Source organism: Paroedura picta, chromosome 9 (genome assembly GCF_049243985.1).
Source record: "Paroedura picta isolate Pp20150507F chromosome 9, Ppicta_v3.0, whole genome shotgun sequence".
Lineage (NCBI taxonomy): Eukaryota > Metazoa > Chordata > Lepidosauria > Squamata > Gekkonidae > Paroedura > Paroedura picta.
The window spans coordinates 60,294,362-60,312,450 of record NC_135377.1 but is presented as its reverse complement, the minus strand read 5'-3'; the positions used below and the strand labels follow the sequence as shown (position 1 = coordinate 60,312,450).

The following is an 18,089-nucleotide window of genomic DNA, read 5'->3' as shown; positions in this document are numbered from 1 at the left end:
TCATCTCATCTCTCTAATCAGTTTCCTCAGATAAGCAAACTTTTTCAGGGTTAAGATAAAAAGGAGGGGGGATACAGTTAATTAAATGGGGAAAGACTACTTCACCTAGCCTTTCATCTTTTACATGCAGGTCAGATGTGACAACAGATTGTTAAGCTAACACAGCGACTCTTCTGGAACAAAGGCTACCACAATTGAGTTAGATGCTAGCATTTTTACCTAGCAGAAAACAACAACAGGCTTGTTAAAACCATGGCCAGCCTGTGCAGATAGAAGAGACACAAATGTATTTTTGATTTTTTTTTCAGACTTAAGGAAAGCCCCTGGGATAGTCAAGGCAAGAGACATTCAGAAGTGGTGTGACATTAGCTGTCTCTCCATAGCAACTTCAGACTTCCTTGGTTGTCCCTCCCATCTACATGCTAACCAGGACTGACTGCATAGCTTCTGAGATCTGGACCAGCCTGTCCTGTCCAGGGTTAGAGATGGCATACTGCCGTCAAAAGAAAGAAATCCAAGATGTTTGGTATTCAGAGAAGCAAGCATATTAACATTTATGCACAAGTAACTTCTACTGGAAAATATGCACTCACAGAAATGTGGTACTTGGATCTTGTCTGAACATGCTAACAAGCATTTAGCAAGCATGATAATCAGACAAGCATAGCCAACAGTTAAAGCCAATGAGTTCTAAAATTCAGCACTTTAAAAGCAAGAGTTTAGTGTCCAGGCATATTACCTAATCTAAACCAAACCTCAGTACACTCAAGTAGCGCACAATTCACAGTGTGTGTGATCCATGCATGAAAAGGTGAGGCCTAAAGACAGCACCGTATGTCCGACCAGATCTGGGACGGAATATGTGTCCCCTTGCTCTACCCAAGTATAGGTGGTGGTGAATACACCCCTAAAAACAAGACACTGAGTGAAGCAGAAGGGTATGCAGGCAGGTGAATTTCACACAAGACAGCGATTCCCTTTCATCTTTGGAAACTAACTGCATATTTTGAGCACCTGGATTCGTCTGAGGTCTTGTTCAGAGGGCTGTAGCTACAGTAGTCAAAAGTTCATATAAATGGGATCATACAAATTAGCACCTTAAAACAAGTGTACAAAAGGTTACAACGGGCTTTCCACTGGCAAGACCAGGCTGCGTGAAAGAATGGAAGCCAAGCCAAAACCGCTCTTAAAATGTTCTGAACATTTATAGAAACGTAACAGCTTGCAATATGTAACTGCTTCATATGTACAGAGTTATTTACACGTATCTTCACCAAAATAAAATAGTATCTCTTCTTGCAGAAGAGATTTGTTAGTAACTAGAAAACAATGTTAAGTCAGCACGTCAAATACGTTCTTTAGCTCATTGTCAATTCTTCAGTGGAGTAACAGTCCTGTTCGAGCGGATTTAGTGTTTACTGATCATACAGTAGTTTTAAACAGCAGTGTGTTTGGATTCAAAAAAATACCAAAAGCATACACTGTCCCCCGAGTAAAATGAATTTTAAAAGTCAAAACAGCAGGAACAAGAGTTGTTACAGGTTTCAGAGATCCGTTTTGTTTTTTTCAAGGAATACACATGCTATCTTGCCTAAGCTTAGATTAGACCAGGGCTAGTTAACCTGTGGTCCTCCAGATGTTCATGGACTACAATTCCCATGAGCCCATGCCAGCATTAGCTGGCAGGGGCTCATGGGAATTGTAGTCCCTGAACATCTGGAGGACCACAGGCTGACTACCCCTGGATTAGACCATTGTGTGGCAGGGTGATGCATCCAATATTAATTTAGCTGCGGCAATGATGGTAATAGCTTTCAGTCAGCACCAATTCAAATACCACGGAAAAGTAATACAAGATTTGACTATGCTCAAGGTTCTGTGGCTGCATTTTGATGACCAAAGAAAAAATGTTGAGCGGCACTCATATTTTCTCAAGACTGCAGATGTTACATACCAGGCAGGATGGAAACTGAAAAATGCTCCTGTAGTGGGATTGCTGAAGTAGACTTCCATGTCTTTCTCCAAATACAAGTAGCCTAGTTAGGAGATGTGTTAAGCAGCTATTAGAAATTTGGACCTGGAATATTTGCCAGCATACTAACAGGAAAGCTAGGGGCAAGCAGTCCCAAGCGAGCTTCTTCCTGGAATGAGTATTCAACACCAACAGAGAACACCTTGCCCAGAGATAACACCAGATTAAGGGATTCCTGTTTAGGCTTTGCAGCTTGCAAAGGATTTGGGGAAGGCCTTACCTACTTGGAAAACAAAATTCAAAATATCAGGAGAAATGATACTGCTTTTTGATTCAAACTATAGCAAACTCCCTGAATTCCTACTGACATTTCAGCAAAGTGTGTATGTTAAGGAATAGATTCACCGCTAGAAAAAAAAAAACAATAAAAACTAAATTTTCCAATAAGGCAAATTTTCCCAAGTCAACGTTTTGCTACTAAAGAAAAAGTTCAGAAGCAGTCCTTGAAGAGGCACCTGTCAGATCTGTTCCATTATATCTTTTGATTAACAGGCTGTGCCAACAGCACTTTTGATTAACAGGCTGTGAAATTTGTTACCGCTGTTCTCTAGATAGGTTTTTAAAGAGGTAATATGAAGATTGGGTTAGAAGTCACCACCTTGGTTTTAGGAGAAGGTAATTTTATTATCACCATCTAAATCTGCTTTGATATTTTGCCAAAACAATACACTTCATTTTAGAAACGATCAATACCAAGCAAAAAACAAAACAGGAAACCTGTGACACAGCTGCAAAAAAAAAAAAAAAAACATGGAGAAAACTACTCCATAAACAAAAAAATATATAAAACCAAAGTACAAAGCCTCAGGTATACTATACGGTACCCCTACTGCCACAATGAACAATTGCCTGAACTGAAGGAGGCACTGCATACTAATTCTTTAATAGGTCACAAGAAACTGAACCAAATAAGACAACTGTGGAACTAAGTAGTATGCAATCTTGACTGCCTTATATTAATGTCTTTTAAAATTACAGATCTTCTGATTCACCTTTTAAGAGCAAACTGTGCTTCACGTTTTTAAGTTCAGCCATACTGAAGCCCAAAAGCACAGATGGCTTGAGAGTTTTTATCGACTTTAGGCATGTATGTCTCTTTCTTCCAAAAAAGGATGCGATGTCAACTTTCCACGCACCCAGAGCAGAAGATAATAGTTCTAGTTCTTTTTTAGAGGGATACGGCCTCTTATGGAAATAATCTGCAAGAAAACATTTTTGAGCATCATTAGAGCTATGCTGGAATGGCTTCGGATTTAACGCTAAAATATGAAGCTCATCCACTGACAGCTGTCCCTTTGTGTCAATCTTATTTTCAGTCTTTTGCCGTTTGGAAGGCACAAAATTCACCTCCTTTACTGGAACTTGGGCTGTACCACTGTTAATAATCAGGAAGGGCTGGTCGTCGTCGACCTGCTCCTCTGAAACAGCATAAAGATGATCGGACTGTTTCCTCTTGGATGGAAGCGTCACTGTACTGTGCTTCTCACCATTCACAAGTGGCAGATCTTTCTTCTCGTCGATGTCCAGCTCCATTTTCACAGTCGAGTTGCTGTCTTTGGGAGCACTCCGGCAGCGAAGCAAGTGCACAGCGATCGCGGTCAGGGTCATGTTGCCCGTGTACACCCCACAGCAGTGGATACACTTGAAAGCCGGAGTCTTTAGAATGGTGTGCACCGTGGGCATGATGTGGTGCCTCTCCTTCAAATGGATCTCATAGGCCTCGGCGCTGGTAAAAGTTCCGTAACAAAAAGGGCAAGTGGAGACTTTCTTATTACTCTTATTTGTTGCTGCAGCCTCATGCTGCAGTCTTATGTACAGAGGGATGAGCATCCGTGAATTCACCCCCACAAGTACTGCCAGGTGCACTTCTCTTTCGCCAAGTTCTTCTTTCGACGTTATGTTGTAGTCAAAGTGAGAGAACAGCAGGTCCCCTTCAGAATCGCTCTCCAGTTGAAATCCTTTGTCATCGTAATCGGTATGCAGCTTCTTCCTCCCTTTATGCACGCTTCTGGTGTGGTCTACGAGGCATTTCAAGTCATGGAAAGTGCCGGTGCAGAACAGGCAAGCTAATCCGTGCGTGAACAGGTGCTTTATAAGCTCCGCCTCAGAAAGGAAACATTTGCAAGAGAAACATCTGACCGTCTTGTCTTTCAGCCACCTGAGGAAAGGCGCACAGGCAGCCACCTTATCCGGTTCCAGGGTCACCTTTTTCTGCGGAAGACTGAACTTGTGGGCCACTTGCATGTGCACCTGATAGACGTTTGATGGGAAAAGCTCGCTGCAAACTGGGCAGGTCTTCCACTGCTTTGCCTGTTCCAGAGCAAGACTCATTTCAGAAGCAGAGGGCGTAGTCCTGGCAGGGGCATTTGTAGGAGAAGTTATGATGATGGGAGAAGGCACAGTCACCGGAGGCTGAGGCAGCTGATTAACGGTCCCAGACTGCATCAGCTGAACGGGCACTTGAGGCGGGGTTACTGTGGCCACCCCACTGCCAGGCGGCACGGGCAAAGCAACGGAGACTGGGGCAAGGGTGTACGTAGGGATCCCGTTAACTTGCTTCCCTGTTGGAATTAACTGCCGCAGTACAGGTCCAGCAGTGAGTAAAGTAGCGTTTTGGGAAACTCCAGGTCGGACAGACGAACTGACTGGCAAGACCCCTGATACGACAGGCTGATTAAACTGAAGAATCCCCGGTCCGACCGACTGGTTCACAGGCAGGACCCCTGGTGCAACCGGATGATTAAACTGAAGAACCCCCGATGTAATTGCCTGGGTCACAGGAAGAATCCCAGGACTGTTGGGCGGATTCAAACTGCCAACAGGCCTGTTTGCCGCAAGGACCCCCGGCATGCAAGGTCTGTTTATGGGGACAGCGCTAGCCCCAAGAGGTCTATTTAGAGACCCAGATGGCTGGGTCACAGGGAGAGCCCCAGGCACCACCGGACTGCTGATAGTCCTAACCGTTTGATTAGCAGGAAGCAGAGTTGGCCTGATGGGCCGACTGAACGAAAGGACTCCTGGAGGAACACCCCTATTGATGGTGCCAGCAGGCTGGTTCAGACAGAAAACCCCAGGCCTCACGGGCTGCTTTACGGGGAGCCGAGGAGAGACAAAGACCTGGTGGGAAACCGCAGGCTGAAGGGAGACGCTGGTCTGACCCCCTGAGCCAGGCGCAGAGACAAACGTAATACGGGACTGAGCCACTGACGTTGAAGAGGATGTACACTGAATGCTGCTGGAGCCACTTGAGATGGTCAACGGCCCAACAGTATTTTGAACAGGTTTTGTGGGCATCAGAGCTTGATTCTGATTGACTGGCGGGAGCGAAAGCTGAACACACGATGCGGTTGGAGCCGAACCCACCGGGGCAGCTGCAGGTACCAAGGGCGGACTCGGTCCAACCGTGCAAGGCTTGGGAGCAATGCTGACAATCGGCAGTGGCTTCGACTGTCCTGGTTTCTTAGGCTGCACTGAAATGACAGGCCTCAGGACGTTCTCCAGGTCTTTGTGCACTTCGGACGTCAAGACGTGATAAATTAACGAGTCCCGGCTATTAGCAAAAGCGTTGCATTTCTTACAGTAGTGGTCCGTAAAATTCTCCTCGCTTTCATCGAGCCTGTCCTCAAAATACGTGTTGATGAGATTTGGGAAGTGGGTCACCAGCACGTGTTTCTTGGTGTTGTAATACAACGTGTCCGTGAACTGACACTTCTGACAGATGAAGTTCACCGCGTCGCTGCGGAACTGCCTCATGCCCCCGCTCACGTTGTAGTTTTGTATTTTCTTCTTTGAGTGAAACATCCGAAGGTGCTTCCCCACTATTTTGGAGTGAGAGGCAAAGGCGCACTCGGGGCACGCGACAACTAATTCTTGGTCAACTTCGTCTTCATGGTAACGGTTCAAGTGGTTTTTGAAGGAAGTAAGAAACTTCGATGAAAACTTGCACAGGCTGCAGCAATACGGGTTAGTTCTGTACCTCTGCAAAAACAAGAACACAAAGAGAGAGAAGAGCTACTTCAGAAGCGACCTATGACGCGTATGTTGATGACAGCTGCAAGAACATGGAAGGGCAGAAAGTCACTATTCCCTCATTACCAGGAAAGAAAGGATTTCTACTTTTCTTCTTTCTTTTGCAAGGACGTGTGTTTTCCTTTACTCTTAGCTGCCGTTTTATTCCCAATATATGGTTTCCAATACACAATGAAATAGCAAACGTCCATGGCGAGCTTCCCCAACTTTTAGTGTATTTATGAACAAAAGAAAGACTCTTAATTGGCTGTTGTGGGTTTTCTGGGCTGCGTAGTTGTCGTATGGAAGTTTTTAGTCCCTGACGTTTTGCTAGTAACTGTGGCTGGCAGTTTAAGGGGTAGGACACAGAAAAATGGGAACCTCACCATGGCAAAATGTGAAGTGTGTGAACAGTTCCTGGGCATTTTATTTACTTCTGAGGGGGAAATGTGTGTGTGACACGAGTCTCCCGGGAAATGGACTAGAACACGGAAGTGCTTTTCCTGTGTCTAGTTGTCGTGTCCTACCTCTCAAGATGCCAGCCCACCAGAACATGAACACAGCCCGGAAAACCCACAACCACCACTTGACTCTGCCTGTGAAAGCCTTTGACAATTCAATGACTCTGAAGGTCAGTCGACCTCCTAAAGAAGGGCAGCTATACATGAAAGCTGTCGCCCTGCCCCTGATAAAGGCCAGCCAACCAACACCAGGCTCTCCCTTCCCAGTTCCTATGGCCTCCCCATCCAGGTCACAGAGCCCCGTCACTATCCTCTGCTGCCAACAGGAACCTTTCCCTACCTTCTTCCAAGTGATAACCTTTCAAATACTTAAAAGACCTAAGCAACATAATGCCAATTTCCTCTGGAGTGAGAGCTCCCTGTTTTGCCCTCTAAACAAAGAAATTATATCGACATCCAGGAGCAAACCTCTACTTCCCAGTGAGTCTACAGAGAAAACACTTTATTTCTGTTTGTCATGGAACAATCTGCAGTTAATCATAGAGTCGTAGATGGCTGAATACACAATCACATGAACATCTCTCCACCAGAGTCTCTGCCCCTCTTAACTTTTTCCATAATATTATTGACTAAACAAGATAATTATTTGGTGTGCTTTTCATCCTACCTTGTGAATTATGGCACAATATTTGCTTTCTATAAACTATAAGTATCGTTCGTTACAATCCTGTTTCTGAGGGTTAGTAGATTCTATTAAAAGAAACACAACCACTTAGATTTTGTTTTCTGTTTCATCGTCTTCAGGTGGACTTTAACAGCACCATGGACCAAGTGTGGTACAATGTGGACTCTTACTACTGTCTTAAGAAAATCAATGACAAAATATGGTATTTGTGACTGATGTCACAGTACTGCCATGGTGACTGGACCATGTGCAAGAGTGACTAAATATTCAGGTGAGCATTAGCTCAGATTTACTTGTGATCACCTTAGGAGAGGGGTAGTCAACCTGTCGCCCTCTAGATGTCCATGGACTACAATTCCCATGAGCCCCTGCCAGCAAATACTGGCAAGGGTTCATGGGAATTGTAGTCCATGGACATCTGGAGGGCCACAGTTTGACTACTCCTGCCTTAGGACCACAAACCAAAGCTGAACAGCAGACTGACAGCTCAAACAAGGGACTGCACTGTGGAATTTCAGAATTCAACAGAATCTCCAAATTCTCCATGTCACCTTCAGAATACTAACAGGTACGATACCAAGATGACAAGTGCTGCAATATTATGTGGAGGAAAACGGGGTGGAAGCCGATTTTACCTAATTCTTTCCTGCCGGGGAGAAATATGATCAAGGCGAACACGAAAATGCATAGATTCATCTCGAATCTTGGACCCTTGACCACCACCAGGGCACCAGATAAGCAATATGAAGATTTGAGCTCAGGACTGTGGCCACAAGCCGTGTCACAAAAACAAAACAAAAAAAATGAAGAAAGGTTGGGGGAGCTTGGTCTGTTTAGCCTGGAGAGGAGACAGCTGGGAGGGGATCTGATAACCATCTTCAATTATTTAAAAGGCCGCCATGTAGAGCAGCGGTCCCCAACCCCTGGTCCGGTACCGGTCCATGGATCAGTCGGTACCGGGCTGCAGCTCTTCTTCGTCCTCCTCCCCGGCTGCTGCATCGGGGGCTGCCCTGCCACTGGCTCACCTTTGGTGCTCTCCAGCAGCTGCCATGGCTGGGGCTCCCCCTCGGTACGGCACTGTGCAGCTGCTTCTGGCAGCACCCCCCAGTGGGCGGCAGGAAGTCAGGGGCATTGGCGGGAAAGCAAGTGGATCAGGGGCTTAGGTGGCAGTAGCGGTGACATCCCACGGCAAAAGACTATCCCCCCCCCCCCCCCCCGGGCCTCAGTAAAATTGTCAAGCGTTGACCGGTCCCCAGTGATGGTTGGGGACCACTAAGGTAGAGGATGGAGCAGAGTTGTTCTCTCTTGCCCCGGAGGGACAGACCAGAACCAATGGGATGAAATTAATTCTAAAGAAATTCCATCAAAACAATAGGAAGAAGTTCCTGACAGAGCAGTTTCTCGATGGAACAGGCTTCCTCAGGAGGTGGTGGGTTCTCCATCTTTGGAGATTTTTAAACAGAGGCTGGACAGCCATCTGACAGAGAGGCTGATTCTGTGAAGGCTTAAGGGGGTGGCAGGTTACAGTGGATGAGCGATAGGGTTGTGAGTGCCCTGCATAGTTAGTGCAGGGGGTTGGACTAGATGACCCAGGAGGTCCTTTCCAACTTTATTCTATGATTCTATGAGAAGTGAATCGGGTCCTACTGCATGCGCTTTTTCACTGCTGTCAAGCTACAAACTAATCCCCTCCACCACAAATGCCACAGGCTCCTCTCTTTCAACAGCGACTGCAGCAAGGAACTGAAGAACTGGGGGAAATGCATAGAATAGTTGCCTAGCAACAATCCTATCACTTTTTCAACAGCCCAAAAGCACATCTCTGATCACCTGGGTCTTGGAGGAAGCTACAGGTAAAAAGGCAGGGAGTGGAACAAAGACAGAGAACAACGGTTTAGGAACAGCTTGCTGCTATTCAAGGACTGAATAGGGTCCATGATATTCCACTGCAAATCACAGACATAAGCCCAAAAGGTAGCAGGAAAAACCGAATATCCCAGGGGCCAGGAAGAATTTTGGGCCCAAAATCTCCAAATTAGGTAACAGAAGCATCCTAACATTTTATCAATTGAATTCTTGTGTAAGATTGCAAAGCATATGGAAATAAGCAACTACGTTACCTAGTTGTAGTAAAATGATTAGAATATCAATATTTGGGTTGCCGCTAATTCCAGGAACATAAAAAGGATAAATTATGTACAATATATATATATTTGAATACTGCCCAAATGAAGTATGCATTAAACAGGAGCTTATATCTTGAATAAAACTTTGTTGGTCTTAAAGGACTCAAACTTTGTTCTGCTGCTTCAGATCAACATGGCTACACTCCTGAATCAATGACAACATATGGTAATGTCCAGAAAGCTCTTGTGCAGCCTTCAAGTTCAGAATGCTATATAAGTACCTAAGGACTCAATTACTTTACATTGCATTCTAATTAACAGAGAACTGGTGGGAAAATTATGATTCCAGGAAATGCCAATTAGTGTCAAGAGGGAGCCTCCTTATTCTGTGAAGCCACAATAAAGTGTTGTCGTCTTCCTCTCTAGACTCCTAATCCCACTATTTATAGTACTCTCTTGAAAAGACAATTCTACTCTTACACACATAAAGAGACAAACAGACTCTAAAGAACCACACCAATGGCTTTGTGTGTACAAGAGGACTTTAGATCCCACCCATTCCCAAAGAAAAGTACAGCAACAAGCTTTTTGAACAGAAGTAGTCAGTTTGGTGTAGTGGTTAGGAGCGCCGACTTTTAATCTGGCGAGCCGGGTTTGATTCCCCACACTCCCACATGCAGGCAGATGAGTGACCTTGGGCTCATCACAGCCCTGATAGTTCTGTTCTAACCAAGCAGTCTTGTCAGAGCTCTCTCAGCCTCACAGGATGTCTGTTGAGGGGGAAGGAAGGGAAGGTGATTGTAAGCCACTGAGACACATGAGGCCTGATAGGTGACCACAGTTCTCTCACTCACCTACCTCACAAGGTGTCTGTTGTGGGGAGAGGAAGGGAAGGCGATTGTAAGCTGCTTTGAGACTCCTTTGGGCAGTGAAAAGCAGTCTATGATATGGCACAGGAATGGCTCTTCAAAGCAAAAGAGCTTTAAAAATATCCACTCTGGGCTCCCACAAGCCTATGGGTTATGTAAATAATGCTTTGGATTCTAGATATCATTTTCTAAAAACAAAGGCAGACATACGTACTTTTCGTTTAGCCACCGATTCCCACAGAGAAACATCACTCCATGAAGTGTTGCAGAAATATTTTTCTCCGGGGTCAAAGTTTTTCAGCGTCTATGAGAAAACATATATTGGTAAGAATAGAAGGATGCGTTCTTTTATATATTTACATTAAAACTAAGACAGATAACATGGCATAGTTATTAAAGCATCAGACTAGAACCTTGGGTGACCTTGGGCCTATCACTCACTCCTGGTCAAACCTAAGTCACATGGAGCTGTGAGGATAAAATGGAGGAGGGGAGGGCTGGCCCATGTCCTGAGTTTCTTGGGAAATGGTGTGGATAACATGTGATAGATGTTTATCTTCTTTAACCTGAAGTCCAGTTAATATTGTATCTGGCAAATCTTTTCAATTGTGTTTCAGAACGAAATTACATGCACTTATTTTATTTATTTATTCAACTTCTATACTGCCCCTCTCAGAACTAGCCATCTTGGGGCAGTGTACAACATGAATCTAAAAACAGTCATTACATAATAATATAAACAAATATAAAAAATAAATAATAACATTAAAATAGCTTGCAAAAGCCTCAAAGCTGATCTCCAACTGACTACTATTTGCATGCCTTTCCTACAGGATATAGGAGGACCAAATAACCCTACACAACTGGGCCGGGCAAGAGCTATCAGACACACCGGAGGTGGCACAGAACTCACATTTAGCCACCTTCACTGCCATCTCATAGGTTCCTGTAAGCGTCCTCTAAGATGTTCTTGAGGCTTCATCACGAGTCACCCTCCAACCTTGCTCTAGCTGTCTCAGCTCCCACTGCTTATAACGCAACTCATCGGTGTACCAGGGAGCTGGCCTAGGGCGGGAGGACGTTGGATGTTGCCAACACTGGAGTCTGGCAACCAGCAGTAGACTCAATGTCTATGGAGGGTCCCTGCCTTTGCGAGCAACACTGTGACATCATCACAGCGCTAGAAATTCTAGGGTTTAATCACACAGTTCTGGGCCAATGCTAGAGCATCTCCCAAGGCAATGACATCATCTGCAGGTCATGCTGGAAGTGACATAATGGCATTGGGATGATGCCATTCTCCACCCACTCACCCCATTTTTCCCCTGCTGCCCAGCTGAGTGGCGGTGGGAAGAGCAGGTGACATGTGAGCAGTATCTGGCCACTCAGCTATTTATTTGCTGCTAACCTGCTAATCTAGACAAGTTCAAACCTTTCAGAACTTGGAAGTTAAGCAGGGTTGACCCAGTATTTGAAAGGAGACCTCCCAAGGAATACCGGAGTCGTGACAGAAGGGCAAGCAACGGCAAACCACTTCCGAATGTCTCCTGCCTGCCAGCCAATCTTAGGATTTCCTGGCTATATTACACATATGGCATACAAGAAATATATAATCCTGGGTTTTGCACCAACTTTGATACTAATGCAATTGCTTTCTAAATTTCCAGGCATGACCAATGTGTATTCTAAGCATAATTCCAGTAAGAAACTATTAATGCTCTCTTGGTGTGAAACCTATGCTGCCATAATTTCTCCAGCATATAACTGAATAAATAAACAAAATGCTTACAGGTCTCATGATTTTGTATATTCATTACCTGTAGTAATTCCTGGCAGGTATCAAGCCCAATATCCACGAGAATGCCTTTCACTTTCTTCCTGGCCTTCCTTACATTATCAAGGTTTTGAACAGGAATTTGAAACATGTTGAACTTTTCCTGAAAGACAGAAGATGACAGAACCATGTAAGTAGAATCCACAAAACTGTTAATGCATCTTTCATAAGACGCTGCTGTGCATCTTTAAAATTTAGATCAACTTCACTTTTATTAGAGCATATTTTAGTAAATGCTTTTTTACTTGGATTAACTTCATGACTGATGCATACTTGATAGAGCAGATTACATCTATCATAGATTTGCATTCTGTTTACATGCATCATAATATAAATTATGATAGCAGGGTGCTACAATATTCAAGATTTGAGTATTTAAAAGAAATAGAACTCTATCCCTACATCATCAGCACCATTATAGTGCCATTAAAGGGTATGCCATACTTCAGTTTCTTGCATTAGCAAGGAAACTCAAATCTGAAGTTATTCAGTAAGTGGAAAACCCCACAAACTAGCTGCAAAGAACTGCATACATTTTGCTTGAAAGGCAGCAGTTGGAGCATTATGCTTATGCTCAGAATACAGTTTTGTTAACTCACACTTTATGATCTATAATGAGATATTTCCAAATGCAATTGGTGAACTTCAGATAAATGACTTCTCTTTGGCTTGGCTTACGTTAACCATATAGCCAAGAACCATCATGGCACAAGGACAAGTAAGATGTTTCGTTAAAAAGAGAAGGGCTACATCCTGGGGGGAAATGCATCTACATGCTGTGTGATACCACTGAATCAATCTGTAAAGTTACAGGGAGGCAACAACAGCCTCTCTCTAGCCCATGCCCTTCACAAAAGGTATACATAACCTTACGATCCAATAAACTACTTGAAAAAACATACACAACATTTGTGTATGTGTGTGAGATGCATTCACTCACACACACCCTATCTTTGGCAAACTATTACATATATATTCCCAAAACTTTTCATGCATACTTCCAAATTGTCTCCCAGTCACGATTCTATGGCAGCCTTTCTCAACTTTTTTACCATTGAGAAACCCCTGAAACATTCTAAAGTCTTTGAGAAGCCCCAGAAGTGGCGCAATCGTGCAAAATATGGTTGGGAAGCATAGCTGGGTACATGCCTATCCAGGACCCCTCCCCTTCCCACCCCCTCCAGGCCCCTCACTGGCCATTTTGGGAGGTGAGGTGGGTCAACATGAGCATATATGGCTGTATCACCTGAAAATAACAAATTTAAGTAGTGTAAAAAAAATTAACTCCCACCCTTTCAGATAACCCTTCCAGGGCCATCAAGAAACCCCAGGGTTTCATGTGAACCTGGTTGAGAAAGCCTGTTCCATGGTCATACAGTCCCCAAAGACACATTGTTTTTAGAGAACAGCCCAGGGTGTGTTCCGTGACAACTACCTCTTTCCAATTTGCCAAGCCATTGGGAACCGTGCACTTCAAAATATTAGCTCAAACTCCAGGTCCTTCAATTCTCTTCTTGGTTCTTGAAACAAATCGACATGTCATGTTTGAATTAAAAGCAACATAAAGGAGTATGCTTTTAAAGAAGTTAAGTATGGTGGGGCTAAGGCAATGGAAGTGGGAGGAGGAGGAAGGGGAGGAGGAGGTGGTGAAGGTGAAAAAGAAGAGCTGGTTTTTGTACCTCACATTTCACTGCCCGAAGGAGTAATAAAGTGGCTTACAGTTGCCTACCCTTCCTTTCCCCACAACAGACATCTGCTGAGGTAGGTGAGGCTGAGAGAGCTCTGGGAGATCTGCTATGCAAGAGCAGAACATGGCCCAAGGCCAACCAACTGGCTGTAGGTGGAGGAGAGGGGAATCAAACCTGGTTCTCCATATTAGAGGTCGCTGCTCTTAGCCACTACACCACACTGGCTCTCAATATGGTAAGATATTATCAAGCACCTGGTCAGTCATGATCAAATATTGCATGAAGTCAAGAATGCCACTGTATTGGTGGTGGCTTTTTATTTTGTATTATTACAATAAAGGATTGCAGAGACAACGTCCTTTTTGAAGTGAGGCCTCCAGAACTGCACACAGTACTCCTGGTGGGTCTGACCAACAAGGTATGTTGACAAAATCTGCTTGGAATGGAAATCTGTGGCAGCAGCCAAGCCAGCATTGGTCTTTTCAGATGAAAAAAGTATGCATTTCTGACACACTGATTCTACCTAGAATCCATCTGGTCTGAATGCAATGTTTTAGGTCGCTGTGAGACCCTCAAACAAATAAACAAATGTAGCCTCCGTTGACATGCTACAGGACTATTGAATACATTGACTGAAGTCTTGTGACCGGCATTCTGACTGCACAGCATCCTGAGTGAATGGTGTGAAATTACAGGCCTCACACATTACGAAGGAGTGGCCATCAGCATTCCAAGTCTGGGTATCACCACTTCCCAAGACTTTGTGGTATAAGAAAGGCAATTGTCCAATTAATTTTAAAAAATACATTTTCCACTCAGGGCTGCCATTCTCTTTATTTCCACGGAAGCCAGAAATGCAACCTAATTCCCGGCAATCTACAGAAGATGTCTTAAGGGGCCTGAAGCTATTTTTTTCATCCCCTCAAAAGTAACAAAAAAATTAAAAAGAGAAAGAAATATCCAGCATGGGAAAGAGTTCTTGAAATGTTATCACGCTGCTTTGTGCTACTTTGGCCAGTCCCGATAAAAGGTATGATATGCATGCATACCTAGAAAAAGATGGCTGATTTCTTGGGAAACAAAGTTTCCAAAATCAAAGGCCTATGGTGTGTTTGAACTAAGAGAAACAGCATTGTGTCTGATTCTCACCATGTTGGGTTTTCCAAAAGGTATCCTGAAGATTCTTGGCATTTGCCATCATACTGCATCTATAACAGGATCAGTTTCATAGTGCATTAAGCAAGAACCAGGATGGGAGGCATCAACCCAGTTAAAACCTTAAAAACATGAGCTTGGGCAATGCAAATATGGAAGTAGTGCTGCTGGGCCATTGGCAGGGGTTGGCAGGCAAGAGTTGGGGAGGATATTATTACTATTTATTGTATCTATTCATGCAATTTATATACTGCCCCTCGGGAAGCATAAATAATAATTACAATAATATATAATAGGTAGCCAAGTAGGTGCAACGGTTAAGCAGAGAGATTGGGCAATCCGCCTAAATAATCATATCTAAGTTTCTGATCCATTCAATCGCAGCGTGGGAGACTGCAAAGCACTCTGTCACATCTCCTGGAAAGCACAAGGCTCACATTCCTGTGACAGTCGAGTGGGCGGGGGGGGGGGGCAGCATTGGCACACTGTTGGGAGATTTAGGGATGGAGCCTGGGGAGGACGAGGACCTCAGTAGGGCAGAATGCCATGGGCCCCTCTCTCCATCTGGAGAGGGGCTGCAATTCCGGGAGGCCCGCAGGTCCCTCCGGGAGGCTGGCTTCCCTCCCTGAAGTTGCCCCAAATCAGCCAACTTCACCTCCAGCGGGCCCAGCGACTCGCTGCAGGGCATCCCTCGTTCCGCTCATTCGCCCTGGGAAGTCCCGCCACCCGGTTCTCCTTCCGCCAGCCCCCGCGCAATGTCGGCAGCGGTCTAGCCCGAAGGGTGACATCTCCCCGCCCAGGAGCGTCCCGGGAGTTCCGCCCCGGACAGCAGCTCGGCCCACGCGCGGGAGGCAATGCCAGATGCCCGGCGGCCCGCGCAACCAATGCCTTCCCGGCACCCCAAGCCCCCTCTGCCAAAGGGCGCCCACGCGAATGCAGCGGCGCCCGCCCGACCGCCCGGAGGAGTGCCCAGCGCGCGCACGGCGGCGGCAGGGGTTGGGGGGGGGAGCCCAGATGCGCCGGCGGTGGCAGCGATCCTGCCGGGAGGCGCGCCAGGCTTAGCTAGAGCAGCGCAGAGCGCGCGCCGGGGAAGAGTTCCTCCGCTGGTTGCACCTACCTGTCCGGCCTGCAGGGGGAGCGCGCTGCCTGCCCGCGGCTTCTGGGCTGGCGCCTCCCTCCGGCGCGCAGGCGCGTTGCAGCCGCCCCCTCCCCTGCGCCGCGGAGTCTGTCGGCCGGCCACTCACTGCGCAGGAGCCCCGCCCGGCTGCGCCGCCTCCTCCTCCTCCTCCTCTGGAGCTAGAGCCCGCGCTCAAGGGGCCAGCTGCACCGGAGCCCCAGCATCACTGCTGCCCAGGGGCGCCCGGCCCGCCCTGCCCTGCGCCAAAGGCACGGCTTCCCCTCACGCCCAGCACTGGAGCCCTGCTGGTGCTCCTCGCCTTCGCCCTCGCCCACCCACCTCCGCCTGCTCCTCCCTCCTTCCAGAGCCAGAAAGAGAAAATGGCGCTCGAATTGTCCCAGGAAGTGACGTTCCCCCTCATTTGCATATCAGGCAGTGGACCAATTAGGAGACGCTTGGACCTGCGCTCCCATTGGCTCCCTCCATCAGCACCAACTCCCTTGGAAAGGATGGTGTGGAGAGTGCAGCTCCTTGGAGGCGCTCTAGGAGTTCCTAAGAGTTTTCTTTCTCCCCACCAGTTGCTCACCTGTCACCTCCAGGGCCACTCCCCGCCCCTCCCCCCTTCTTGGCTTGGCACCTCTCTCCAAAAACTAAAGTAGAAACTCCCGCGTGATTTTGTGGGGTGACGTCACCACCAGGGGGCGTTGCCGTGATGATGTCACTCCCATGTGATGCAACCACGTGGTCTGGCAGCAGTTCCTTGTTCATTTGCTTAGAATGTTGTGGAAGCTTTATTTGCATCAGTGTGTTTCTGAAATCACCCCTTGCCTCCAACAGCCAATGAGATTCAGCCATGTCAAGAAGCATTGTTTGCCATTGGAAGAGCAAACCACCAAACCTTTCAGGGCAAGTGAGTCAAAGGGTTCACCCTTTGCAGTGACTCCATGCAACTTAACAGAAGGGTCTTCTTCATGCATCCTTCATAGAAGAAAGCAACCCAAGGAGCAACTCAATAGAAACTTTGATTTCTTCCCCAAAACATGATCTAAATGATCTAGCTGGCCAGGAGCTCAGGACAATGTTGTTCATGGGCTGTTGGGAACCATTTAAAAATGAGAATTCTTCCATTCCTCACACGGCAAACATAAAGCATAATCCAATCATTTTCTGCAAGAGCGGCTGAAATAACTATACCTCCTTACATTACATTAAAACTATCTCAGCTAGACAAATAACTCTTATTCAACAATTGCTTGCTAAACAGCTTGGTTAATCTATTTAGTAACGATCATCAACTATAAAATCCATAAAACACATAAGCACTAATTTTCCTGATCAAAGAAAACAAGAGGAGATAAGGCAACTGCTTGGACATAGGGTGAAAAATAGAGAAATATAATCTGACCAGAGGTAAGAATGTGTGAACCAGAGAGGTCCCTTTAACTCCCTGGATCTTGGACCCACTTTCAACCCCTAAACTACAGTGCAGGACCTACAAAGGGGCAAGTGTGGTACATTGACAGGAAGAGATGGAAACTGAGCTACAACGTCATCAGTGTCAAGCCCAGGCAAGTAAACAGCAGACCAAGAGAATTGGGGACAAGAAACACAACCAGGAGGTCCATTGTACCTATGGATGAAAATTATGGAGGAATCCTCAGTACTAAATGACCTTGCTTCACCATCCTATTGTTCCTTTCAGTTTGCTTACAAAGGGAATCATGGCACACTTCCATTCTACGCATGGACACTAGCAGCAAGTCCTTCCAAGAAGCGGCAAAAAAATGGAGTCTATAGAGGCTCACAACCCGAGCAGGAGAGAGGATATAGATGGAACTATTAGGAGCTCTGCTGTATTGACCGTTGGTCTACTTTGGTAGCCAATTGGGTCATCCAGAAGGCTACTGCAAGCAAATTGGAGAACTAGTTTAATAACATCCTCACCCTTGCTTTTGTTGGATAGTCTTGACTGCAGTGGAAATGGTTTCCTATCTAAATGCCACTAGAGTAGAATACCTGAGTTCCTTCTATTCCCATGGATTGTAGGACCCATACAAAGCTTACATGTCCCACCAGGAAATCTTTGTATCTGGATAACTCCAGGGAGTACACAT

General features: G+C 45.9%; 1 protein-coding gene across 6 annotated transcripts; it reads right to left on the bottom strand.

Annotated features, from left to right (window-relative positions):
- Window positions 1–1,181: 1,181 nt before the first annotated feature.
- ADNP2 (ADNP homeobox 2) lies at window positions 1,182–16,333 on the bottom strand. Of its 6 annotated transcripts, XR_013234217.1 has the most exons (6): window positions 15,976–16,307; window positions 13,451–13,535; window positions 11,999–12,118; window positions 10,396–10,485; window positions 1,740–6,010; window positions 1,182–1,622 (listed from the first exon to the last, which is right to left on the bottom strand). XR_013234217.1 is itself a non-coding variant. In XM_077352975.1 (5 exons), the coding sequence occupies exons 3-5, from the start codon at window positions 12,104–12,106 to the stop codon at window positions 3,005–3,007; spliced, it is 3,204 nt and encodes a 1,067-aa protein (XP_077209090.1). In that variant the 5' UTR covers window positions 12,107–12,118; window positions 13,451–13,535; window positions 15,976–16,307; the 3' UTR covers window positions 1,182–3,004. The 6 variants fall into 6 exon arrangements, 5 of the variants coding, with proteins under 5 accessions (XP_077209090.1, XP_077209092.1, XP_077209093.1 ...); XM_077352975.1 differs by having other exon boundaries at window positions 1,182–6,010; XM_077352977.1 differs by lacking the exon at window positions 15,976–16,307 and adding an exon at window positions 14,853–15,272 and having other exon boundaries at window positions 1,182–6,010.
- Between the last annotated feature and the right edge of the window lie 1,756 nt (window positions 16,334–18,089).

What these genes read in the sequence shown, in the direction of transcription:
- ADNP2 (XM_077352978.1), bottom strand. Translation starts at nt 12,106, where the DNA reads ATGTTTCAAATTCCTGTTCAAAACCTTGATAATGTAAGGAAGGCCAGG. An exon ending in CCTGCCAGGAATTACTACAG is followed by an intron (nt 10,486 to 11,998) that starts GTAATGAATATA and finishes GTTTTCTCATAG; the next exon opens with ACGCTGAAAAACTTTGACCC. An exon ending in AATCGGTGGCTAAACGAAAA is followed by an intron (nt 6,011 to 10,395) that starts GTACGTATGTCT and finishes TTGTTTTTGCAG; the next exon opens with AGGTACAGAACTAACCCGTA.